The sequence below is a fragment of the Athene noctua genome, chromosome 13 (genome assembly GCF_965140245.1).
Source record: "Athene noctua chromosome 13, bAthNoc1.hap1.1, whole genome shotgun sequence".
Lineage (NCBI taxonomy): Eukaryota > Metazoa > Chordata > Aves > Strigiformes > Strigidae > Athene > Athene noctua.
Window position 1 is genome coordinate 12533345 of NC_134049.1, and position 26908 is coordinate 12560252.

At 45.0% G+C, this 26908-nt stretch overlaps 1 protein-coding gene across 3 annotated transcripts in view; it reads left to right on the forward strand.

Annotated features, from left to right (window-relative positions):
• Nucleotides 1-1046: 1046 nt before the first annotated feature.
• ALDH1A3 (aldehyde dehydrogenase 1 family member A3) overlaps nucleotides 1047-26908 on the forward strand; it is a 37573-nt gene continuing 11711 nt past the window's right edge. Inside the window, exons 1-9 of one of the 3 annotated variants that reach the window (XM_074916973.1) lie at nucleotides 1047-1168; nucleotides 4733-4837; nucleotides 10741-10881; nucleotides 13122-13251; nucleotides 14914-14975; nucleotides 17640-17768; nucleotides 20189-20302; nucleotides 23358-23460; nucleotides 25112-25296. In XM_074916973.1, coding sequence (XP_074773074.1) covers nucleotides 1067-1168; nucleotides 4733-4837; nucleotides 10741-10881; nucleotides 13122-13251; nucleotides 14914-14975; nucleotides 17640-17768; nucleotides 20189-20302; nucleotides 23358-23460; nucleotides 25112-25296 — 1071 coding nt within the window. In that variant the 5' untranslated portion in view covers nucleotides 1047-1066. The remainder of the gene's footprint in view (nucleotides 1169-4732; nucleotides 4838-10740; nucleotides 10882-13121; nucleotides 13252-14913; nucleotides 14976-17639; nucleotides 17769-20188; nucleotides 20303-23357; nucleotides 23461-25111; nucleotides 25297-26908) is intronic. The other 2 variants (XM_074916975.1, XM_074916976.1) reach the window with 2 other exon arrangements.

Consider the following 26908-nt stretch of genomic DNA (forward strand, 5'->3'; position numbering starts at 1 on the left):
ATGTTGGTTATCACTGTAGGAAGTTTCAGCTGAAGAGCCTGGTTCTGTCCCTGTAGGCTAAAGTCCTTTGACTGGGATGTTCAAACTGGGGTGGCCAAAGTGGTCCCAGACTCACAGGATGTGGAGGAGCTGCTGTCAGCTGCACATCGGGCATTTGATGTAATACTTCTGCCTTCTTATCTTGATCAGCCCTGGAAAGCTCTGCAGAGGCTCTGAGTGAAGGATGGCAGGTAGCAGGTTGGGGTAAGAAAGTCAGGGCACCAGGAATAGAGAGAAAGGCCCTTGTAGCTGGAGACAGAGCCTTCCAGACTGTCCGCTTCCCAACACCATGCCTGGGGACAGTGGAGGTATTTCTGTGGAGACCCACGCGTCCTCTTGTGACTGACTTCTGAGTAGGTTTCGATGGGACACAGAGGCAGAAGGCAGCAAACGACATGTCCTCCCACATCTACCCTGGTGCCACCCTTTGGGAGAAGGTTTGGGGGGCTCTGCTCCCCGAAGCCTGGCTGGCCACGACAAGGCCCCCTTCTTCACCACCCTTGTGTGGGGAGAGGCTCTGAGCGATGGCAACTTCTGAGCAGAGAGGTCTGCGGCCCTGTGGGGTGCTCCCCACCACAGCCTTGAGGGAGCCCTGAGGGGAACCCTGTGGGAGCCCTGAGGGAGCTCTGTGGGGAGTCGTGGGGGCAGCCCTTGGGGAGCTCTGAGGGCAGCCCTGAGGGCGTTCTGCAGGCAGCCCTAAGAGCAGCCCTGTGGGCAGCCCTGAGGGAGCCCGGAGGAAGCCCTGGGGGATCCCTGGGGGAGCGCTGCGGGAAGCCCTGCGGGCAGCCCCGAGGCGGCCGGCGCGGCCCGCTGGCGCCCCCCGACCCTCCGGCAGCCGCGGTGCCTCGGCGGGGCGGCGCCGCCCGTTACCTGAGGGCCGCGGCCGCGCGACGGGGCGGGGCGAGGGGCGGGGCGGGGCGGGGCGGCGGCCAATGGGGGCGGGCGACGGCGCCCGGCGCGCGCCGCTCTTAAGGCGGCGCCGCGGGCTGTCAGCGGCAGAGGGCGGCGCGGGCTCGACGGCGCGGCCATGGCCGCCCTCAACGGCGCCGTGGAGAACGGGCAGCCTGACAGGAAGGTGCTGCCGCCGCTGCCACGGCCCCTGCGGAGCCTGGAGGTGAAGTACACCAAGGTGAGCTGGCGAGGGGAGGTGGGCAGCAGGCTTCGCTGTAACGTCCCTGGTGCTTGGTGGAGTCAGGCTGGTGGTGAAGTATTATTTTTTTTGAATATAAAGTTTTTTTCCTCACTGTCATTTCTCTTATTTTTTTTTTTTTTTAATCCTCCTGCTGCCCTAGACAGTAGGTTTATGGGGTTGTAAGTGCGGTTGAGTGACTAGTGCAAGCAGATGACTCTGGTATTTCTAGGGGACCTGCTGTTGCCCCAACCTCTAAAGTCCAAGAAACCAACGTTTTTTCTTAGGTAAAAAAAAAGCACCAAGCTTGTGGTGCTGCCTCAGGTGCCCATGGGCACCTCTCCCTGGCTGTGTGTCAGGCCCTGGTGCTGATCGGTGGCAGGGCTGTGGTGCCATGTCGGCCTGTCCCCTCCCAGCCACCCTGATGGCCATCTTCTCAAATGCCCTGTGCAGTTCTCACAAACCCACATGGTAAATGTGTTTAGCATCACATTAGCACCCGGTGAAATCAGATTTGGATGGGGTGAGCCCAAGCAGAGGGGAGAAGGGGTTTATCTGTGAGGAAGGTTGCCTGGGTTGTGTTCAGCTGTCCTTGACGTGGTGTGAAGCTCCCCTGTGTGGGATGGGGCCCTGCTGGGAGGGGGTTCAGTGCCAGGGGGTGAGTTTGGGTCCTGGTGAATGCAGGGAGTGTGGAGGAGGGCCAGTGTCCTGCAGGACTGGGCCTTCTAAAAGGGCTCTGTGATGGGACTGGGGCTCCCAAAGAGGAGCAGTGCTCATGCATGCCTTCTTGGTGGCTCTCTGTCCCAACAGAGCCCTTCTATGGCCTCCCCTTGGGATGAGGAGTCAGGCAGCAAGCCCGCACAAACCCACACCTTTCCACTCTCTATTGAGCTTCCCTTTAAATGACCTTTATATACAGTTGATCCAGACCTTTTGGATTAACTGAAGGCTCCTGAGCGTGATAACTCTTCCTCAGGGGCGAGGCTGGTGTTGGTGTGGAGCTGAGCACCGCTGCAGAAATCCCTGCTCACCAACGCAACCGTAGCTCTGCGACAGCCGAGTCGCTTTTTGTTCCACAGCGGCCTGACCCGCTGTCTTGCGCAGTAGGGAAAATGCCCTGGCTTGTTACGCTGCTAGGCAGCTTTGACTGCCATAATTTCAACTATGTGGCTGGACTAAAAGAGCTGAAGAGGCTGAATGAGTGTATTAATAACTGTTAAGTTTCTGTATTTTAAAAAAAAAAAAGCAGAACTTGTTCATTCTCTTGCGGTGAGAAGGAGTAAACAGCGATAGCTTATCCAGTGAGGTGTTGATTTGAATTATGCATCTGAAGTACTGAAACAGATTAACAGTTGGTGGTAATCACTGGACTAGATTAATTTTTAACATCCGAAATTTATCTACTTTTTCTTTGTAAGATAAACTTGTCATTTAGCAGCAAATTGGATCTGCAGCTGCTGATTGCAGAATGGCGTAATGCTGCACAAACAGCTCTTTCCTGCATCCAAAATGGACACGGCCATTAGAGTTCTTCTTAAACATCCAAATGTTCTGTTTTTTGTTATTTTTATTGTTGTGAACACTTTTAAATACTCCTTAGGGATCTGATCCTGCAGCCATGTATGTTTTAAAACACACGGTTTTTATTCTCCAGAGTTTTGCCAGAGACTCTGTGCACTAAATGTATCAAGGTAGTCTCTTAAAAGTGGAAACCCATGTTAATTAAAAGTGTGAATTTGACATTTGATCTGATGCTCCCGGTGCATCTGAGAGAATAATGAGCCACAGTCAGTTTTCATAAAACTGCAAGGGGTTTTCTACAAGCTCTGAGTTTCACCAGATGTTTACAGCTGACGGCACACTTTGCTTAGCGGAGATTTTTGTTTTCAGTTCTACCAGTTACAGGGCTGGGGGAGAGGGTGGATTTTCAACAAAGATCTTACTTATAAAGCAGTTTAATGCTTGTCATGGATGTGTGATGGAAGTGATCTGTCCCATGTCCCAAATCCTGGGTGTGAAGCATGAAGAGCTGATACGCTATTTTGTCTGATTCCAAGTCCTGGCACTAAAGACTCAGGCTATATGGTGTGATTCCCAGAATGATGCTAGCATATATGTTACATTTAAAACAGCCTGATCCTGTCACTCTAATGTTATACTGCTTATTATAGGAACATTAATTCTATGTGAAAGGGTTGGGATGGGAAAGCAATGTTGAATAAGGAGGAAAAAAACTTATCCTTCCTCGATCCTTAGTTTGTGAGCATGTACCTGATGCTGTAATTTTATAGTTCCTGTCATATGTCCCATATTTATAATATGACTTTCTTGGTTAGTGAAACAAAGGAGAACCAAAGTTAAAATATGTAATTGTTAAAATGCAGCACTTGGATAATAGAGATTGTTTGGGAGCATTAGTATCAAGTTAGTTAATATTTCTAACATTGTGTCTTTTCTTGTGACTTCGCTTGACAACTTTTTTGCCGAAATTTTCTTCTCTACCTGTCTGAAACAGGTGGGTCTAAAAGTGCAGCTTCTCTGCCAGTTACATCTCAGGTGCTTTTTGCAGAAATAGTCGGGAGAAAATCCTTTCAGGAAAAAAGCTGCTGAAGGAAAGAAAACTATGACCCAAAGCAGTGGGAATTCCGAGTGTAAGGGATGCAACATTAATCTCCTGGTGGTGTGTAGAGACTCATAAACAAGATTGCGAATGTGGATGACTTCCAACTAAAAGTACTAGCTTACAGCCGCTAACAGGCTACTAATAAAGATTACTTCATCTAATCTTAAAGTATATTTATAAAATACAGCACTGCCAAGTTAGATCACAGCGTGGATAAGATGCATGTTGAATCAATTAATTGTATATAGGTATTCATGTTCTGTTTACAGTGCGTAACAACACTCCAGTATTTAATGCATTTTGAGTTGCGCAACACTGGGACTGTTTGTTCTTGCTCTGGAAATGCAATATTTTGAAACACTTAAATCTTGTCACAGATGACTCCAAGTGACGTAGGAGGCTTGATCTAGCCTGTGACAGGGCTTGGTGGGGTAGAACTGAGCCAGTACTCGCCCTCCTCTGGACAGTGCTGGGGGGGGGGGGCAAGTGGTGGAAGTAGCCCAGGGCAGCATAGGAACAACCAAGTAATATTGTACATTGACCTTTCATTTGTAACATGTAACAAGGGGCTCCTTTTGCCTGAACCATATGAGTTTCTCTTGGTGTCTGCTTGCTGTTCCCATGGAGATGTATTTCAAAAACTGTCTGTTTCTCATTGCCAAATTATGGTGTTATACTGTGTGGGCCCCATCCTCTGTCTTCCTCTTGTTCAAAACAAACTGGGTGCATGAAGGCTTTTTCATCTGTTCTCTGGCTCAGGTTCTAGTTTGGATAAATGCTGTCTGTATCGCAAACAGTCTCCCTGGGAGAGAGAATGAACATGCTTGACTGCCATCAATGGAAATTGAAGAGCCTTGGGACCTTTGAGGAGTACTTGTGGTTTTTTGCATTGTCTACATTTTTTTTTTCTTCCTATCCCACTCCCCTTGCTCTCTCTTCAGATATTTATTAACAATGAATGGCATGAGTCTACAAGTGGAAAGAAGTTCCCCACCTACAACCCTTCAACGCTGGAGAAAATTTGTGACATTGAGGAAGGAGACAAGGTAAGTGTTGTTGGAAAGGCAGCCCTAAAGACAGTTTCCAAAGCACCTCCTTTTGTAGGAAAACACACAGAGGAAAGGCTGGCTTTTAACGACAGCGTACATCTGGCCAGACTATGAGTGGAGGTCTGGGTTACTAGAGGTGCTGCTCAAGAATCACACAGGGTGGGTGGGATTAATCCTCTCCAACTCAGCAGAGTCACTTTCCCTGGTAGGAACTGTCTGCCAAACACTGTCAGAGGAATGAGATTCAGCATCCTTCTTGTGTTATAGACTGGAAGGAAGCAGCCACTTGGAGAAAATAGCAATGATGGTTGTGATGATGGTGTAGGCATATCCCTGACAGAACCTGGGCCTTGTTTCGGGAGTGGTTTATACACAAGCTGTGTGGCAGCTGGTTGGAGACACTAAACTGAAACTCAGCTTTTTTAAATGCAGTCAAGGAATAACCTGGGTGCTTGGGGGAATTTAAGATCAGTCATGCAAACATTGTCCACTTCCTGCTAGAAATGCGCTGCTTTTCTAACTGATATAATGAGTTCTGGCTTCCTGCACAAATGTGGCAACTCTCAGTTAAAACCAACCAGTATCTCTCAAGCACTTGAGTAGTCCCTGGCCCTGGTGTGCTGTTGGGATGTAACTGCTTGGGTTCAGTAACAGTCTTGAGGTGAAGAACAATCAGATGTGACACTTTTTGTCCAAACCAGCTCATCACATATGGGCCAGCTGGCTTGATCTAGGCGAAGTATGTGGCCCAAGAGTTGCCTTTCTGCAGTATGTCCTGGGAAGGTGATTCGCAGCTTCTCTGCTCTACCATGGCTTTGGCTGCTCATTGCTGTGGGCAGTAAGTGATGGGCAGTGTGGGCATTTCTGCTTTTACTGTGGTATCTTTTTCTTGATATTTAAGATTGTCCAACACTTGTGAGGCCTGGTCTCCAGCCTTGGGGATCCTTTCCTAGTAGGAGTGTTACTAACTGAGCAGGAGCAATGTCTTTTCTGGTGTTACACTGGCTGGAGTATAGAGCCTGACCCTTCTGGAGATGGGAGCAGACTTGCTTGGCAATACAAGTCCACAGCCTGCGTGCAAATAGTGTGCAAGGCTGCCGTTCTTCTCGGAGGGCACTAAAGCAGTCTCTGAGACTTACTGCCATGGGGGAATTTGTGCAGCCACTGGGCAATTACAGACTGAGTCAGAACCAAACATTATGTATAATTTCTTTATACTAACTGGGTAGGACACAACTGTGTTTAATTGCAGTGGCACGTAAACATGGAGTTGAAGCTAACTCTAATGTAACTATATTTTGTGAGGCAGAATCCATGACACTGTTATTGTTCCCTGAGCTAAGTATCTCCTCAAGCAGTTACAGAGCATTACATGAGTATTTCAAGCCTGCTTCTCAATGACTTGTTAAAGAAAATAGTTATGCAGAACTAAAAGGCCAGTTTTGCAGCTTGCCTCCTTGAGATTTGTCCCTGCCTTAATTCAAGAATAACTTCCAGCTTCTAGTTTGCAGGAGAGTCACCATAAACCTTTCCTTGAGGCCAGTCAGTGGAGCACTCTGCCCGTGCATACTCAGCATAGGTGGCTGACTCCTTGGTGCATAGGATATTTGTAGTCAAGAATTTAAGCTAGCTGCACCTCGAGTGCTGAAAGCCTCCTCTTTCATCCCTTTACATAACACTTTTTAATGAAAAAAGTATTATTTTTCTCTAAGTATGTTTTTTAAAAGGGACTGAGTGGGGCTAGACCTAGATCTGGATTAGTTAGAAAGCAGAGTCATGGGTGAGAAGCATCCCAAACTAGCTGTTTGGCTACTGGTGACACTTGACTGTGTCCCACTGTCCTCTGGCAGACAGAGTCCCCCGAGACCTCCTTTGCCCTGCTTGAACATCCCCCTCCAGTCTGTCGGTGTTGTTACAGAAAGTGGTGAGTTGTGTTTGGTGCTTTCCAATGGCTCGTGCCCACGTGCCACCACACCTGGTTGTGCTGGTCAGTACCGTCTCGGGGGTCACACTTCCTGGGATGGGCTCTGGCTTCAGCTGTGCTGTGCCAGGGTTGGCTCTGCCTTCCTAGCAGGTGGGGAGCAGGACTCCACTTCCCTTGCCCTGAACAGAAACCTGCCCATCTCTGGCTGTGCAGAGTGTGTTTTGCTTAGCCTGCATGTGAGGGCTGGGAATTTGGCAGCCAGTATCTTAGCGATGACAATTTAGTCTGATGCTGAAACTTGACCAATGCTTTATGAGGCTAGGAGCAAAGGTTTTGTTGTTTGTTCTTACAGAATTTAAGACAGAATTGCCCTTGGTAGGATAGTTGGGGGATAAAGGGAAGTCTTATGTGGAAAAAGAAGCACTGGAAAATAAAATGGCAAATGCTTCCCACTGTATTCTTGGTGGCTTTTTGCTTCCCAGATAACAGCTTAGTGTCCAAGTGTTTGCCAGGTTGATAACGGAGAATGAATAACTTTCATTAAACTTCTGCCCCCAGCAAATAGTGCAGCCCCAGAACTTCTACCCTGTCTTTGTTACAATGTGAAGGCAAAACCACACAATTTCTTTGGTGCTGTTGATAACCCTTGGAGGCAGGCTTTTTTCTTCTAGCAGCCTGCTAAGATCCAGTGAGGGCCAGGGGAAAGGTGCTCTTTCCTCAGAGGAGTGCCCAGCTCAGCTGACTGCCGCAGAGTGGGCAGCAGGTCCACAGCTGTGGCTGCTGAGTGGACTCAGTGCTGTGGAGTGTCTGTCGTGATCATTTCTAAGCAGTTCACTCTACCATGTGAATCTTTGGAGGGTTGTAAGAGGGTTTGGTTCATGGTCATCCTGTCCCCTGCAGACTGCAGTGGCAGGCTGAGGTAAGAGGCTGCAGGAATGTTGTTCCCTATAGCAGACTTGCAATGTCCTCAGTGGTTTTGGACACTTTGTGCTGTTAAGATGATGTTTGTAGCTGGTTTGAATTTGAGTTCTGAAGTTAGAGCAATGCAATGTGTAGACTGTTTGCAGGGGAACAAGTCAGGGAACCTCTTCTAATTGAGAAACTGTGGTATGCTCATACCTTATGTCAGAAAAGTGCCTTTCCAAAGATGCGCACAATAGAGGTTTTTCAAAGAATTTAGTAATTGGATTGAAGAAAGATGGTCTCCAGTGGGTGTGCTTTATCCCTGGCATGTCTCCTTACTGGCCAGACAGGCAGTGTTGTGCATGCTGAGCCTGAAGCAGAGCAAGGCTTTTCTGCAGGTGTTTTCCCTACTCATAGAGCCAGTGGGGTGATGGTGTCCAGTGTGCTCTGCAGCCTGCTGCTGAGGCAGGAGAGAGGAAAAATGGGCAGGATAGAAATAGAGCCGTGATGAGCGGGACTTGAGGTAGAAGAGGAAGGTGGAGGAGGTAGCTTAGAACAAAGAACTGTGTGAGTTTGTTCAGGGGGAAACGGTATGCGGTTGTGTAACTTGTGGTTGTATCATAGTGCAAACATCCAAGGTGGGTATGAAGGTTTTCAGGCATTTCCCAACTCTGAAATGCTTGACTTTGCAATCTTAATATTCTCTTAGAGGAGCTTTTTATGTAATACTCAGTAAATTTGTATAGATCAGAACTCAGCACCAGGATGCACAGACCTCCTCCTCTTTGTGGTTTTGTACACCACAGTGTCCCTGGCACCTTGACAGTTATGAGTCTTTGTCATGCATTGTGCCTACCTATTGCAACATGCCGGCAATGAACATGCCATTCAGACTCCCCTAATGCCTAGTCATAACAGGATGGATTAAGAATGGCATTTCAGCCTTCCTGAAGAATTTCCTTGTTTTTGCTGGTCTCTCAGGCCTGTTGAGGCTGTGCAGGCTCAGAAGATCTCACTCGGTGGTGCTACCCCTGAGGGTGTTTTGGCAAAGCCTGTTTGCCTGTGTGGTAGTGACTTCAGTCTCCAAGTCGCTATGTGTACCCAACATCTCCGAGAAAAGAGACAAGAATGAAGACAACTACTATTTGCAGGAGCTGCATCAGGGCTCCAGTGCTCCCCTGTTTAGAGGATGGAGAAGATCTGGGAGTAAAGAGAAGTCCTCTGCCCACACAGCCATCTCATCCCTGTTCCTGTGAGTGCCAGGCTGGTGGGAAGTCCCTCAGTACCAAGGGCAGCTGTGTTGTGGCCTGTGTCACTGCAGACCCAATGCTCTGCACGTCAGAGTTCTGGCCACAGAAGCTAATTAATTGCTGCTAAGGGAAGACTTGTTTAAACACGACACACTTCTTGTGTTTCTTTGTCTGCTTTGTCACATAAAATATTGCCTTCTTTCAGCTTGAGTCTTCATTCCAGCAGGCAGGATGGGGAGTACATAAGTGTGTAGCAGATTTTGGTGCCTTCTGGCTTTTGTGATGTGCCAGTTTGAATCCAGTTCAACTCAACTGAAGCAGCCATTCTGAAGGCCCCTTCTGCCTGTGGGTGATGGGCCCCAGGCAGGCCATGCCTGCCTGTGCACAGCAGCTGCTTGCTACCTCTGCCTCTCCAGCACCCTTGCTTGATCAGAGCAATTCTTAACCCCTTGTAACAGCACAAGTTTCCTCCAATGGTTTCCCATCGCTGCCTTTCCAAAAGGGTGGGGTTCTTTTCCTGGCAGTATAGGTCAGACTGTTTTAAAGCTGTGTAATCTTCTTGTAAAGAACGGGAGCCAAATTTAGTGTAAGATGCCATTTCAGTGGGTGATGACTTGCTGTTTTCTTCATGAACTTTTGCTGTAAGAAGGCAACATGTCTTCCCATAACATTTTTCTTGGTTGAGCACCACACATTCTCCTATGAGGGGAGAATGACCAGACCTTGTTGTATCAGTGCAGAGACTTACTTTGTAATTGTATCCAGACAGGACTTGAGATAAGACGTAAATGAGAGCAACTGGGGAAGTGCTATGAGGAGTGATCAAGGCCTGAAACCCTCCCTCTTTTCCCACCCCCTTGAGCCACATATTGCAGTGAGGTGCAAGTTCTCCATCAGCTGAAGTGAGGCACAGGCTGTGCCAGACATTACGTAGAGCAGGATTCTGTCCAAAGCCAGGGTGAAGTATGTTTTATGTATGCTTGGGGTACAGTCTTGGCCTTGTGGATGTTGATGGCAGTGTTCCCATTGACTTCACTGGATCGGGAGGTTGCCCTTAGCTTCACTTTTTTCAATCAATGTGTGTGGAAAGAAGGGAGGAGTCCAGGTCATACTGTGGCCAGAGCAAATGCATGGAGCTTCTCAGGGAGTGGTGGTGTGGGAGAGAGGGAATTTGCTGCCTGTCTGAGTAGGAACTTGGGTAAACAGGGTTAGATTTGGTCCAGAGTGTGGTAAAGAAGTTGGGAAATAAAGGTAGAGTTGTGCTAAGTCTGTGTAGTAGGATCTAAGGCAGCTTTTTTAGTTTGTTAACTGTTAGTAGCATGGGTTCCAGGGGGACTGAATAGTGGGATCTGAGCTGTGATTGTTCCCCTGAACAAAACTATGGTCTCTGTCATGTGGGACTTTCCTTCCCACACTTGTTCAGAGGAGGATGATTCATACAGGCCAATGGCCTGTCATGCTTAGAGAAGCTGTAATGGGAACAGAATTGGGATCTTGTTTCTCCATCCTCCCCCTTATACTTACATCCTCTATCAACAGGAACATGATTCTGGATTCTTGTATAAACAAACCAGTTGTGTAAAATTACCCTTGAAAGACCCTGTTGATACTCTGACCCCAAGGTTATTTCTGAGCCCAGGCCAAACCCAAAACTTATTTCAGGCTTGGGTCCAAATCCAGGAGTAAAATGGAAGTGGTTTTGTCAGACAACTTGGTTTTAGCTACCACAGTATCATCTAGGAAGCAGCCTGTTGGGGGTTTCTGTGCCATTGTCCAGCTCCTTTCTTGTAACCTAAGGTTTGCTTGTGTATGTGCTGCTCTAGCCTGATGTGGATAATGCAGTGGAAGCAGCAAAGGCAGCATTCCAGAGGGATTCTCCGTGGAGACAGATGGATGCCCTAAGCAGAGGGCGACTCCTGCACAAGTTGGCTGATCTTCTGGAGCGAGACAGAGTCATCCTGGCAGTAAGTACTATGAGCAGTGGTAAACCAGCAACAGTTGGCTGGTAACTCGGCTTCAACCCTCTGCTTCTGCTGCATCCATAGCTACCTAATGTTTTTCTTTTCTCTCCTTTTATGAAGGGCAGAAGACTCCATGCAGGAGTTATGGCTTATCTTCCTCATTCTGCAGGATGATTTTAGGGGTCTTGGAAGAAGGCTGTTTGTTAGTTCTTCTGTATAGATGACTTTCTCAAAACTAGCTAGTTATTGAAGATATTAATGCTTCAAAGCAATAAACATTCTTTCTTAGTTTAACAGGCATCAGTGTTCATAGCTCTTATGGTATAGTCTCCAGGTTCTTATTTAAAAAAAAAAAAAAACCAAAACCCCAAAACAGCCAACAGACAAACCCAAAACAACAACAGAAAAAAAAAAAAAAACCAAACAAAAAACCCCCCAAACCACTGCAACTGAGTCAGTAACTGTTGCAAAAATGTAAGGCCAGTTTGACTTCTTTGCAAATAGTTTTCCCTGAAATGGGGGGCTGGAAAGAGAATCTTTCTTTTGCTGGATGTCATCCAGAATTAAAAATGTGTGTAAGTGGGAACTGTTTCTTTCCCTACTGAATGTACTGGCTCAGGAAGATCTCATTATAGCCATGAAGCTGTGTTAACTTGGAATTCTGCACTGAACAACTATTGCTAATGACTCCCTATCCTGTTCTGAAGGAGTCCTGGTGCAGAACAAGGGGATGCTTGTTGAAAATATGCTGCAGTTGATAGAAGCCTTTAGACTCTCTGGGCCTTGGACATCTTTCCCAATTGTGCCTACAGATCCTAGCATCTCTCAGCTTATCGCTGCTCTCAGTCCATATCAAAGATCTTGGACCTGAGCACTCACTATTTCAATGCTGCACTTTGGCTCTGCTTATCTTCAGGGGAGTGGCATTTATGACATTCAGTGCTGTTAGATATGTTTTAAGTTCCTGAGCTGATGTCCCACTGAGATCAGTAGGACTTAACATACATGGCATGTGCTTAGGAGTCTACTTGCAGGACTGTTCTCAACCAGGTCTCTCTCTAACACAGTGTCTCTGAACCACATGACAGCCTCCAGTTTCAACAAGATAAAACCAAAAAAATCCAGGTCTGAAGGCAGTTCTGGCCAGCAAATAAAAGGGGGGTGGGAATGTATATGTGTGTGTGTCTGTTCATTTTCTGCTCACTTTTTTTATGTGACTTCAGAGGATCCTCCTTCTTTCATAAATCAGGACACTCATTTCAAGCTTTCTGCTGTCCTTCTGATCTGGGAGGGCTTGTTTGGCATTGTTATTTTCACTGCAGAAAACCAGCCGTAGCTGCCTTGGCTGCATGCTAAGTAATGACTTATAAAAATCAGTTGTTTTAGCAGACATTCAGAATGGATAACAATCCTAGTCACTCCAAGGGGAATGTCTGTTCGAGTGCTGTTTGGACCCTAATGTCTGTGGAAGATGATGGGGTATGACTTCATATGTAAACAAAGATGTTTCAATCTACCAAGGGATAGTACTTCCTTTATGGATGTGCTGGCTATTTGCACCCATATCCCACTTAATGCCCTGAGTACAGAACAAAGCATTCACTGAGCTAATGTCCAGAACAGTGAGGACACAGGCTGAGACTGGACTTCATTTAGAGCTGGTCAGCATCAGTGCAGCTTTGGCAAAGCAACTTCTCCCTTGCCTTAGTGTCAGCACAGATCTGAGCCCAAAGGTTACTCTACCAGAACTCTGTAAAAAAAATATGTTTTCTATCATCCTGTGGACAAAAGAGGCTTTTCAGAAGTTGGTCTTAGGGCTGTGAAGTAGAAAAAATAGATTTCCGAATAAAAGGAAAGTGGGTCTGACTGATTTCAGTGACACCATCTGGAAACCAGAACATCTGCGTTGGAGGGTCAGTTATGGTGAAATCATGACACTCACATCGTTTCTGACCAGTGCCCCAGACCACAGCCATATATTCCACCCACAGCCACCTTCTGGGGGCTTTTGGAAGATGCACTTTCATTGCAGTCACTGAATAAAGCAACTTCTGTATACAACAGGGTTTTATTTGGTCTAGTGTCTCTTCTACCTTATTTGTATTAACAACCTCGTTCCTTGTTAGGGGAGGGAAGGAAACCCTGTGTCTGCAACACAAGGCAGTTTCCCTAAAAAATTTCCCTAAACTTTTAAAGAAAAAAAAACATTGACTTGTCTGACAGTGTGCATTTTGTTTTTTCAGACTCTGGAAACAATGGACACAGGAAAACCTTTTCTGCAGGCTTATTTCATTGACCTGGAAGGTTGCATAAAAACACTCCGATATTATGCTGGATGGGCTGATAAAATTCAGGGTAGAACTATCCCAGTGGGTAAGTTCCTTCATACCCAGTTTCAGAGCTGGGATGGGATCAGACTTGAGGGGGTGGGAGGGAGATGCATGGAAAGGCTGGCTTCTGAAAACCTGCAAAAATAGACCCTGTGTTTCCTTTCTATCTCAGGATGCCTTTTAAGTAGATGTGTTTCAGGATATAAACTAACGGTAGAACAATATGAATGCCTGGGTAAATCTCTGGAAAATAACAGATGGGCTCTCATGTTTTTTTTTAACAGAGAAACTCTTTTGGTTTTAAGTTAAGACTAATTCTTAAAGAAAAAAACTCCACACATTATGGGGGAGTTTATTCATTAGGTATCACTGAAATGAATTAAGATGCCAGACAGTGTAAAGATAGGTTTCTAGGGAGAATTGTATGAAGGCAGCAAGAGCTTGTGCTGTCCTAAATGCCACAGGGATGTGGCAGAGGGTTGATATGGAATCCACCAGTGTCTCACATCTCACTGATGTTCCCACATCCCTGACAGTTTTGGCTCACAGATGTTTAGAGAGACCATGTAGTGCTTTTTCTTAACTTTTGTTAAAGAGAAGGTCTAAGATGTTGACTCAGGAGCCAAAGCACTGAGCTCTTGGAGGGACCCTGTCAAGTTTTCTGCCACTTGAAAGGGGTTTTTCAAAATGTTTCCTAGGTTGCAGAGCCAGAGCAGTCACACTGCACTGCTGTGGCAGGGACAGAGGGAATTCTTGGTCTCAGCTATATAAGTTCAAATATGGGTTTGGGGAGAACAAGTTAAAACAATGGATGTCCATGTGGCATGATAAGCAATACAGTGTCTTTTCAAAATCAGCCTGTTTTGTCCCTGCATGTGGGTGATCACTGAGATTGTATGAAGGATGGGCACTGCAGACCAAAATTAAAGTTCTGAAGGGCTGAACTAGTTCAGTCTGTGCAGGCAGCAAAGGGAGCAATGTCAGTCATATAAACTGAGATTTGTTGCCTTCATTCAGAGCAACAGGAAGCTTTGCTTGCTTGGACACTGCTTGTTTGTCCTGATTGAGATCACTTCCAAAAACTGTGATTAGAAATGCCCATGTTTTCTGTCAGATCTTCCCAATGAAATTAGGCTTTCAGCAAGAATAAATTTGTAAGGAAAATATCCTGCTTTCTCTTTGACAGAGTAGCAGCAGTATTTTAAGATGAATGGTATTACTTTAGTCCCAGACTTTCACCTTTCTGTGATTTCTTACAAGAAGTGCAATTCCTTTTACACTGAATATGATTCCTGTATGAAATGGGTTTAAAAACTCTGCCCCTCTGGGAGACAAGTGCTTTGTTTCTTTCAGACACAATCTGAATGAAATTTGTGCTTGCTCTTCAGTGTGGTAGGGCATTATCCTCCCCTTAACCTCAACACAGGGAGTTTTGTAGAAGGGCTTGAACCCCTGGTTTTAAAAGGCTTCACTGTGACTGTGAGCAGTGTTTGGCTTTTGAGCTTACACAAGACCTATTCTCAAATAGATCTTTATCCACCTGGGGTGTCAGAGGCATGAGTTAAGATGAACAGATACAGGGTTCTTTGTCTAATATCGTTTTAGTTCTGTCCCGCACCTGTCAGTGTGAAGTCATCTTACATTCTCTCTATAGAATCAAGGATTTTTACTGGTTTGTCTTCCTTTATTTTTTTTTGTCTTGCAGATGAAAATTTTGTCTGTTTTACCAGGCATGAACCAATGGGTGTCTGTGGAGCTATAACTCCAGTAAGTAGCAGTGATGGTGCCCTGTATCTCCCTTAGAACTGGAAGTACATGTGCACCCCCCATCTTATACTGCAGCCATTTGCTTTCTAGTTAAGTACAGCTGCTCTGCAGGGAACTCCCATCACAGTTGCCTCATGAAGTTTCTTGTTCTACCCCCATGTCAATTGCTCTTGGCAACACAAAGTCCTTTGCAATGGAAGGGTGGGTCTCCTAATCAGATGCTCTGTTCCTCTCTAAGGCTGACACCAGCCACCAGAGACCAGTCAGTGCTCTCTGACTCTTGCACTACTCGAACAACCATCTTGTTATTACATGTGCTAGCTTTTTGCTGCCTAGTGCTGATGCATAGTTTTAAATCCTGTCCATTATTAATAACCCCTGACTGTTCTCTGAGCTTTCCATGATTAAATTTAACTTGAGTTTTTTTTTCCTTGAGGTCTCATTCTCTGCTGAGGGGACAGTGTGGCTAGCTCTTGGAATATCTCCAGTTTAAACAGACAATGAGGCAGACTTTACAGCTATACAGGAAACATAGCTTGTTCCTGTTGGGTTGTAAAATGCTTTGAACATGGTATCCTACAGGCCATGAGGCAAATGCTGGTGTGCCAAGATTCTCTGTTTGGATACTTGGATCAGTAAGAGTCCATTGAAGATTTTGACCTTCGGTATAATGTTATAGAAAAGACTGAAAGAAATGCATGTGAGGTATTGGACTGGCTGGACCCTGGGAATACCAGATTTGGACCAGTTCCCAAGGATGTCTGGGGAAATTTTGCTTTTTCCTTCAGCAGAAGTGAGCTTATATCCCTGATGATAAGATGGTATGGTCTATTTAGCAATATCAGGGTGAGGCAAAGTGGAGATGGTCAATAGTTGTTATCAGATGTTTGGCTTGATGACTTCTGCATGACTTTTCTGGTTGAACAAGCAACATGACTGCTTGTGAGCAACGCAAGTTTGTGACTTAAGATCAAAACATTAGGTTCCTCACATTCATCACCAATTAAAAAGTATCTCCTGGTCACGCTTCAGCTGCCTTTGGCACTCAGCAGTGCTTTTGGAAACTATCCCTTTAAAAGCCTACTTGTAGGATGCTTTGGAGGGTCACTAGGAGGGGACATAGCGGGACTTCCAATATTTCAAGTTGACCCTACATGAGCAATAAATACAATAGAAAGTGCAGAATTAGATTTGATTCAGGTGTAGAAGGGATGACTGAGGTCAACAAAACCATATCTGTCTTCAGTTTACTTAGAATAAATCCCCTTCAATTTTTTTTCCAGTTTGATGTCTAATGCCAACAGCCTGTGGGCTTGCATATTCCTGTTTGATTTAAAGAGATTCTGTCACTATTCTGCATATGTCTTCTTAGGCCAATCAACAATCTTCCCTTTTTCCTGTGGTTTAACTATATTTAAAACAATGTTCTTAGCAAGGTAGATTCTTAGAAAGTGCAGCATATGACGGAGCTTTATCCCAAGGTGGTGGCTCGAGGCAGCCCTGGAGTCCTTTACTGTTACTTTCATCAGCCATTCTGCAGCAGAAGGCTCCTAATGGAGTTATGTCATGCCCTGAAAGCACAGAAAAGTAGTGCAGGCCTTCAAGAAGATTTAGGAGAAAAAGACAAATGGGCAAACCATGGGATGTGGCTATTGGAGAAGAGCACTGGAATGAAACAGGTCTGGGAAAGAGGGAGAAGCAAGTTGAAGAATAGCACGTTAGACTAAATTCTGCTTTGTCTCAAGGCTGCTGGGTTAAAACAGAATTCGTCTCAAAAGCTACACTGCTAATTTATTTGTAAGTGTGAATTTGTGGATTCCTAACATACTTGGCTTCTTTGATAGCTGAAGGCCCTTGGCTTGAGCCTTGACAAGAAGTCCCCTTGCTGTTGGCCTGCTTCCATCATCCCTAAAACAGCATTAATTATTTTTAATGAAGAAATCCTTTCTGCTGCCAAATGACCTTTCTGAAATTCAGTGTGAGCTAGATTTTCCACTTCTTGCTTAGGCTCCAAGATCTACAAATACACATGACCATGAAAGAGATTAGCACAGAGGAAAGTGATGTGGACTGGTTCCTAATTCCAAATTAGAAAACTAATTGGAAAGGAGCAATTTACAATATGAAGGGAATATAAGATCTCCCCTGGATTTCTATGACTGAACAATCCACTGCAGTTTCCTAGTTATAAATGTGGAATTTCATGATATTGTAAAACTCCCTGACTACTCAGCCAATATCTAACACAGAAAAATGAGACTTTTTCAATGAGCAGTTGCATCCTGTAATTTCCCCTGTAGAAGGGTGCTGTACCAAAGCAAAGCATCAGGATGCTGCCTCCAACACAGTTTCTGTGAACAGCCAAAATCCTATACAAAGTGTGATCAAACTCCTGTAAAGAATGAGATCACATCATGCAGAGGTTTGTCCAATTTACAGGATTAGCTTGAGGACTGCCAACAATATCTGGAATCTCAGGGGGAAATCAAGGAAGTTATACTCCGTAGTCCAAGCAAACACGGTATTATAAGCAGACGCTTCTCTTTTTGGCTGTCCTCCCAGTTGCTTCTTTCTCCCTGAGCTCTGTGAAGGTGGGGAAAATGCTGTGTGGAAGTGAGTAGGTGACTGTGCTGTGCTGATCTGACCAACCTTGTGTTCTTGCAGTGGAACTTCCCATTGCTAATGCTGGTTTGGAAGATGGCACCAGCGCTGTGCTGTGGAAACACTTTGGTTATTAAGCCAGCTGAACAAACTCCTCTCACGTCGCTGTACATTGGCTCGCTGATCAAGGAGGTAAGGAAATCTGAACTTCCCATCTAGGTACTGTTCTTTGAAGGTCACAAACAAGGCTGTATTTTTGAATTGGCTGTGTCAGGTTTTGGGTTTTAAAGATGTTAAAGCCTCAGAGGAGAGCAAGAACAACCTGTCTTCAGCCTTTTCTTACAAGGACCTTCTTGACTGGTGGTGGCTGGCTGGGAGGTTACAAAGATCACAAAGCCTGTAGGTTTTTCTCCTTTCTCAGGAAGCTGCAGAGTGAAAAAATGGTGCTTTTATTCCTCTGCCTTGTCTTCTCTCCCAAACGAGGGAAAGACTACAGCTCAGTTTTATTAGACAATGGGACAAAAAAGAGTGATTAGACAGCAGTGTTGTGTTTGTACCACTTTTAAGTGGGATAATTCAACCAAGACAGAGTGCCACGGGAAACAATTCTTCATAATTTCTGCGGTTCGTAGAAAAATACAGCTGTGTCTGGCCTTTAAAACCAACTCAGTACTGACATAAAGAAAAGATCATAGGATGGGATTTCCAAATATTGATTTAGTGCTTGTCAGGTAGGATCTCAGATGCCCTCAGATCATACAGAGGTGGTGGGAGTTGCACAGGACTTTCCAGGACTGGTCAGTACATCAGCTTCCTAGATCTGTGTATGTGACTGATTGGGAGGAAAACTAAAAGGGTTGTAGATACACTTTTGCCTCCCAGCTGGAAAAGTCTATCTGTTAGGCTCAGTCTAATGGCAATGATGAGTTTGTCTGTTCTTGGCTTAGCCTGGGAGAAAATAGAAGGATACGTTAATAATTGACAGTTAGGGCTTTTCTGTCAGGAAAGGTAGTGCAAAAATACTGCCAGTTAAATATCTCCTGCAACTAACTGACCTAATAAGATTACACAAGATGGATGAGCATAGGGTGCAGTTACCATGACTTCTAGTTAGCCCTGCCACACTGCTGGTTTCTTCACTCTGACATACAGCTCCCCAAACATAAGCATAGCATGCCCCTCCCCCCCCCCCCCCCCCCCCCCTTCAATAATTCAGTTCTGTGAAATTAATTTTTTTGGAGCTGAAATTCTAACCTGCCTGCTTCTCACAGTTGTCCTTCAAGGCAGAAGTGTGAATAGAGCAGAATAATTTTATTTGAAGATGATCCTTTCTCCACCCAAAATTAGATAATTTTTTTTGGTGGTTTTTCAGAATAATAAGTTAAACTCTTTTTTTAAAAAAAATCTTTAAAAGGATGCTGAAGATGTTAACATACAAGCAAAGCTGTGTGTTAGGTTCAATGAAAGAATTTTGGGCCAATCAAAATGTTTTGGCTTTCATTTTTGCTGAAAAACGAAAAAAACCTTTTTGGCTCAGGGTGATCTGAACCACTTTTGTGCTTCCTTGTGGCTTTGCTGCTGACTCCAAACACCATTACTTGCACAGTTTGACGTGCAGTATTTTCTTAAACTCATTAGCCAAGATGCAGACTCTATTAAACTTGCTTTTATCATTGTTACATCCATAGAAGAAATTTGACTGCCCTTCCAATTTACGAAAAGAAAAAATAGGAAAAAAAATCTTATGAAGATAATTTTTTTGCAAGATAGTACATGAGCAATTGCTTCCATTTTTCCTGTGTTAGGAAGGAGCAACTGCATTTATTGAGATTTTATATTAAAAAGTGACAAGAAATTATGTGAATGTTTAATGTCCTGCAATTCCATTGTTAGAAAATGCAGGGAAAATAACCTTATGAAATCAGTAGTAGGGGAGGGCTAGCCTAGAAGAGCATAATCCCTGAAACTCTTGTTTTGGGAAATAAACAGATCAGCAAGTCCTGCAATTCTCCTCGCAGTAGAATTTCACCTAAAGTCTTGCCATTTGTCTCTTCAGGCAAAATTACTAGTTGGCTAATCTAGGTCGTAAATGTGGTGGAAACTGGCATAAGTTTGTTACCATCTGCTCTTGTGTTTCTGTTTTACTAGCCCCATCTTCTAGTGAGGTTTTACTGACTTCTTAATCCCTCTGGCCCCTGAAGAACCACAAATGTCAACCTTTGTTCAAAACAAACTTTCATTCAGTTACCCATTGGCTCCAGCTGCACAGCAGTAGCTGGGGGCCAAGTTTGGCCAAAAGCCTCACTCTCTTTTGACTTGAAACTGGGATTCCTCCAAGAATTCTTACTGAAACTTGGCATTTCCTAAGCATGGTTGTTACTTTCACCCACGTTTACTCCAGCTGGTAGCACACAGCCATGTTACTGGAAAGTCTGGAAAACAGTGAGGTATCTGGTATGGGATCCTTGTCGGCAACTTGCAGTTCTTAATTACAAGGAATATAGTGCAACTAATTCAAGCTTCCTGAGAACTGACCTGCACTCTCAGGAGTGCAGATCAACTCCAGAGTGCTTAAAAACTCTCTACAGAGCTGTATTTAACCTCTGTTTTAGGTTGGTTTCCCTCCAGGTGTGGTGAACATTGTGCCAGGCTACGGCCCCACAGCTGGAGCTGCTATTTCTACCCATCACAGCATTGATAAAATTGCTTTTACTGGATCAACAAAGGTGGGTGATGGATTTCTCATAAAACACCTGCTGTTCCTCTTTGCATTCCCTTCTAAAACTGCCATCTGTGTAAGACTGGACCAATGACATGTCAATGATTTCTGCATCTCCAACACCACTGTTCATCACACTTCATGTGATGGGATTTCTTGGAAGTGTTCGGGATTTGCCTAAATCAGCTCCTCGTGCTTGTGATAATGTCACATCTCTGTAAGCCAGGTTTTGCCAAGCCACCACATTTCTCTAAGAACTGTAATAGATGCTCTGACATAAGGTAAGTCAGTCTACAGGAGAGGCTGGCAGTGATGTAACATCCTGTCATTGACCTGATGGAGCTTCAGGGCAAGTTTGCCTGCCAGTCCTGCCCTGCGAGCGTGTGCAACTGGAAAACATGTCAGTCAGAGCCCTGAACAATTCTTCCTCAGCTTTAGTTACCTCAGAGGAACTAGGACTTAAATAAAAACATGGCCCCATGCCTGAGGCTTCCTCTGCTGACGTGGATAGGATTAACATTTGAGTTTTTTTTGAGACCTGCACAGTAAAGCACCTCCTATTCAGTTTTTTCTTGTTAATAGCTATGGCTGCCTTGCTTACAGGAGGGGTGGAAGCAAGACCTGTGCACTATGAGGACACCTACAGCCATCCTCTTCTGTACCTACATGGGGGAAAGGAGCACATGGCTTGGCCTAGTCCATGGAATTGAGCACAGCTGTCACATGCAAACATGTTTGTCTCCAGTAATCACTGCTGAAATTTCTCAGACGAGCTTGCTTAGAAATGTGAATGTTTTTCCACTTGCTGGTCTAGATTTTTCTTGCAATATACACGCACCCCCTGAAGAGAGGCAGTGTCCAAAGAATGGGAATGCTGATACCAATGGGTGCAGTTGAGGCAAACATAGTCTCTTCTCTTTTGTTTCTCTGAGTAACATTATTGTTGTTGAGCATTTGCTGAATTCATCCATTCTTGTCTATCCTTCTAATTGTAGAATGTAATCTAAATGTATAAAGGTGACAAATTAGCTTGAATAGTGTTCTTGGTAAAGGTAACACTAAGCACCGAAAAGCTGCTGCATTTAACAACAGTACCATCTAGTGGCTTTGTGTACATGCTAGCTGCTCCACTTATCCCATAGGAGAACGTGTGTTAAGCCTCTGTTTTGTACAGGGATTATGGGAACAAACATGAATGCAATAAAGTAAAAGTTCACAATGAGCTTTTACTCTCTTGATAGTTGGTCTAATCTAGGAGTTACAAGCTTCTCTCCAAATCCTAGATCAGAAACCTTTAGTCCAGATGAGACGCTGGCTGTGTGAGAACAATGGAGCTTATAGACTCATCCAGCCCACATGGATCTGTTTGGGTTTTTAATGAAAAAGGAGTATCCAGTGGATTAGTGGCAGAAGGAAAATCTCAGCTGCTGGAGCCTGTAGGCAAAAAACTCCTGTAGACATTGTGCTTGTCTTCCTAATCCATGGGTGTGCAGGAAACACCGAGGGAGACAGATTCTTTGCTAATGCATGTGTAATTTAGAAGTGTTTTCTTCCCCCTCCACCCATCTGTGAGTTCAGCTGCATCTCTGCAGTATTTGCAGCATAATGCTACTGTTTCCGAGCCAGGAAGCAAAGCTAATTCAAAATACATTTTTACTTAGTTTTTAAGCCCCAGTTTGGGCTCAGTGCCAGCTTGGGAATACTGATCTTAAACTCCACGATAATTTTCCCATCTAAATTTCTTCCCTTCCCTTAGTTTTTTTAACTTACTCCTGTTTGGCCAGCTAGCTTGTATTAATGCCTCTTATGAAGCTATGTGTATCTGCAGCATGATACATCACTTATTTCTGCTGTCTCTAGCTCTAGGCTGCTGAGTGACTAGAGGTGATCTCTGCTGCTGGGTTCAGGAGTCTTGCTTGAGTTACAAAGGCAAATCATGAGAAAAGCAAACCTATAACTCCCAGCCAGCTGCCCCATGCTGTTCTTGCTCACAGCTCCACTCCAGAGCAACAGTATTTTTAGGCAGAAATTAAGTTAAAATTGCCATGTGCAATGGTAAAATTAAAAAAAAAAAAAAAAACAGTTACAAAATGAGAAAATTCAAATATAAGGTCACATTTAAACAAATAACCTGCCTTAACAATGGAAGCTCCCCAATAATTTTAACTAATTGTTTCTAACAAAATTAGATTACTAAATGATTTTGATGCTTGATTTATGCTCTTGTGAGGAATTCCATTTTTTAAAACTGAAAGAAATGACTGGTTTGGTGTTACCAGTATAAAAAAGAAATAGCATAGTCAGTCAGAATTTGGGGAAGACATTTGTTATGAAACAATTGGGGGGGGAGGACACAACCCCTTAGTTTGACATTACTTTGATTAAATTCTGGAAGCAGAGTAGGTCGTTCCCTTCAGAAGAGGGTGGCCAGATAAATTCCACCAGATGGTTCCTGGGCAGAAAGTGCCACAGCAAGGACAGCCAGAATTTGTCTGTTGACATCCTCAGGTAGTGCCTTGGAAGGAACATGTCTCGCTACTCTTGTGTGTGGGGCAGCTCAGGCTAAACTGCCAGAAAGAAGTAGTTTTCTCCTAAATGTCAAAATCTCTACATGGCTTTCTGGTGTGAGAGCAGTAACAGATAGAAACAGTGAGTTCTTATCATTGTCTTGGCAAGATCTACTCTAAGAAGTTGAACTCCCAATTTAGAAAAGTAAAACTTGTAAACCTTGAGCCCCATTGATTGCTGGTGTTGCTCACTAGCTTACACTGGGTGGGAAATGCCTTGTTCTGCAGCTCTGGTAGCAGATAAATTCAGGATGCGGTTCTTGTAGCTCTCCCATGTTGCCTGCCCTTTCAGATCTGCCTAAATCAAACATTAATTCTGGGGCTGGTTTTGACCCAACACATCACAGCAGCAGGAAACACAAACTATTTAGGAGTGCTATCCCAGACTTCCACCTGCTTCAGCCACCCACCAGACTCTTCTACCCTTGTTAACATCACACTTGACACACTTTCAGGCGAAACAGCTCATGTCCTCTTTGTGTCTCAATGCTACAGGTTGGAAAACTGATCAAGGAAGCTGCTTCTAAAAGCAACCTGAAAAGGGTGACATTAGAGCTTGGAGGGAAAAACCCCTGCATTGTGTGTGCAGATGCAGACTGTAAGTATTGGCTGTTGGGTTTATTTGCTGTAAAAGACTGAGTGTGGCGCTTTTTGTGTGTCTCTGCTGTCCTTTGGCAGCTAGCAGGGCTGGTGTTTGCCACTGTGTCCACCCCAAAGGCTGGAGGAAACCTCTGTCCAAGAGCAGGATGCAGTTCTGCTTCTCTGGAGCTCTTGCCCAGCACAGGGACCGTTCCCATGGCAAATAAGCATACTGTTCCCTTCCCTGGGGATGGCTGTGGTTGCAGGTCATCTTGCGTTTGTGCATTTCTGCTGCTGTGGTGCTTCCTTTTTGGTTGGCAGTACTGCAGAGCCTGAGTCAAGCAGTGGAGAAAACAACTTTCTAAAATCCAGCTCCTCTGCAGGCATAGTTTTGTAGGACCTGATCTAATCCAGCCTTCTCCTCTGTCCCACTGGTCTGCAGGACTCATTTTGCATGTTCCATTGTGCCTTTGTTGCATTAGTGAGTAGCGCTAGGGTATATGTGTAACCTGTGACCACCAAAGTGATTGGAAAATCCTGTCCACACACCTGCAGAGGTTGAAAGCCAGATGTGTTTGTGCCATTTGCTAATAGTGAGCATTGCAAGGACCTGGTCTGACCTGGCTGTACAGCAGAAGGGCACGCTGCTTTCACAGAATCATTTCGGTTGGAAAAGACCTTGAAGATCATCCAGTACAACCATCAACCTCACACTGACCGTTCTCAACTCCACCAGATCCCTCAGCACTGGGTCAACCCGACTCTTAAACCCCTCCAGGGATGGGGACTCCACCCCTGCCCTGGGCAGCCCATTCCAACGCCCAACAGCCCCTTCTGGGAAGAAATACTTCCTAATATCCAGCCTAAACCTTCCTTGGCACAACTTGAGTTCATTCCCTCTTGTGCTACTGCTTGTTCCTTGGTTCAAGAGACTCATCCCCCCCTCTCTGCACCCTCCTTTCAGGCAGTTGTAGAGGGTGATGAGGTCTCCCCTCAGCCTCCTCTTCTCCAGACCAAACCCCCCCAGTTCCCTCAGCCGCTCCCCATCAGACCTGTGCTCCAGACCCTGCCCCAGCTCCGTTGCCCTTCTCTGGACACGCTTGAGTCATTCAATGTCCTTTTTGTAGTGAGGGGCCCAAAACTGAACACAGGAATCGAGGGGCGGCCTCACCAGTGCTGAGTGCAGGGGTCAGATCCCTTCCCTGTCCCTGCTGGCCACACTATTGCTGACACAAGCCAGGATGCCATTGGCCTTCTTGGCCACCTGGACGCACTGCTGGCTCATGTTCAGCCAGCACTGAACATGAGTTTCTAAACACTTGCTACTGAAACTAGTCTTCAGGAACTAATGCACAGTATCTAGGAATCCATATCTGAATTCCCACACCAAGAAAAACTGGTTACTGCCCTCACAGAGTCCTTGTGGAAGAAAGTATTGGGAGCTATGGCAAACTAGACCTTGTGACAAAAGGCAGGAAGGAGGGTGGAAATATTAAGAGATCTGGTTTGGGGGCAGTGTGAGGCCTTGAGTGCCTTCAGTGGGTGTGCACCATTGTCAGCATTTTTTAAGGAGGCTTTGAAAAGAGAAAAGAAAAAAAATATGTCTGGAAACATTGGAAGGCTGAAACTGTGCATGTGGTAACACTTTTCCCTCCTGGGCCATGTTGCAGTGGACTTGGCAGTGGAATGTGCCCATCAAGGGGTGTTCTTCAATCAGGGGCAGTGCTGTACGGCTGCCTCACGAGTGTTTGTGGAGGAGCAGATATATCCAGAGTTTGTCAAGCGCAGCGTGGAGTATGCCAAGAAGCGACTCGTTGGAGACCCCTTTGATGCCAGAACTGAACAAGGGCCCCAGGTAACTGTGCCTGAGAAGAGTTGTTGTTTGTGTTTTGGTTGTGTTTTTGTTTAATTTTTCTTGTGTAAATATTATCCTTACAAATGTGGTCCCAGCAGAAGTGCAGAGGGGTGAGTAATGTATCATGGCTTTATTTTTCTCTCTATTTTAAATATCAATTAATCACAACTGTTGAAATGTTACGTTGTAATTTTTTTAAACACAAATGTATTTAATTCACTTCTTATCCAGCTTTATGGAAGGGGCTGTGTCCCTTGTACAGTAATACAAAGCATGTTGCAGTGAGCAATAGCAATGCACAGAAGAGTGCAGCTGCAGAAATGGCCATTCAGCTACTTGGCTGTGTTGGTGATGACAAGCAATTAGAGCCCAGGGACTCCTGAGTCCTCACTTTTCTTCTCTACCTCTGCTCCCTTTCTGGTCCTTTAGAGAAATTTCAGCTGAATTAGGAGGAAGAACCATGCCAAGCTGCTGTCATGACCACCCTCATCAATGCTTCCAGAATCTTCCTCTTATTTTTCCCTTCTGAAGCAATCTGAGCTGTGGTCGAGAGCTCTGGAGGAAGATGATCCTTGGGTCAGATCTTCTAACAGGGCCACTTTTTGCTACCAAAAACAAAGGGGGAGTCCCAGAAATCTATAGCCTACGCCTCCTGTTTTCAGTACTGCACTCTTGAGTTTTTCTTCCTTGATGCTATATAGGACCCCTCAGAGAAGGGATGGCTGTGAGGACAGCTGCCTCCCCTTTCCTGGATCTAGGCCCATTTACACATGATTCATGCATGGCAAAACCTCATTGCATGTCCTCATGCATGGAGAATATGATGATGTACATCCCCTGTTCATGCTGGTACTACATCTATCCCTGTAACTTGCCTAGAAAGAGATTTTTAAACTGCTCAGCAGTTTTAGGAAAATAATCCCATGCTGGAACTTCCTTTAGCAGAGTATGAACTGACCCTCAAGCTTTTCAAGGTCTGCTCTTACCTTCTGTTAAGGGCTGTCAGCTTTTCAAGTTTGTTGATTGTTTTTTGTTGTTTGGTTTTGGGTTTTTTTTAATATAACATTATCCTAAACCTTATCCAGAAGTAGCAGAAAGTGAGCTGCATTTATAGTCAGTCCCATCAGGACTATGTTCACTTGGCTGCTCTGACAGAGACCATTGATTTCATGAGAACAGCTCTGGAAATCCTAGGGAGTAGTTGTGTGAGCAGTGAGCAGAACATGTAGAACTAGGCTACTTATTTCAGTTCATCCATGCTCCTAGCTCTTGCCAGGCTGTCTGAGCACTTCTCAGTGAGCACTATGGCAGAACACTGGGATCACTGCTGTGGCTTAAGGGAGACTCTTTGGATACAAAGCTATAATTAAAGGTAACAGTAGGAACAGCAGCATCTGGTCAGGTTTTAAATGTGGCCCATCTGCCCTCTTTCCCCATTCTATCTTACCTGTTATACTTGTAGCTAGGAGAGACAGCACACCCACACATGCACCTGAACTTCTGTGCATGCAGCTGTCAAGCCTAAAATGGGAAGGTGTTGAGAGAGTGGGAGGAAACTGTTAATCCCAAAGCTTTCATGTGGCTGCCAGTGCAAAGGAACAACGGCTTCCTC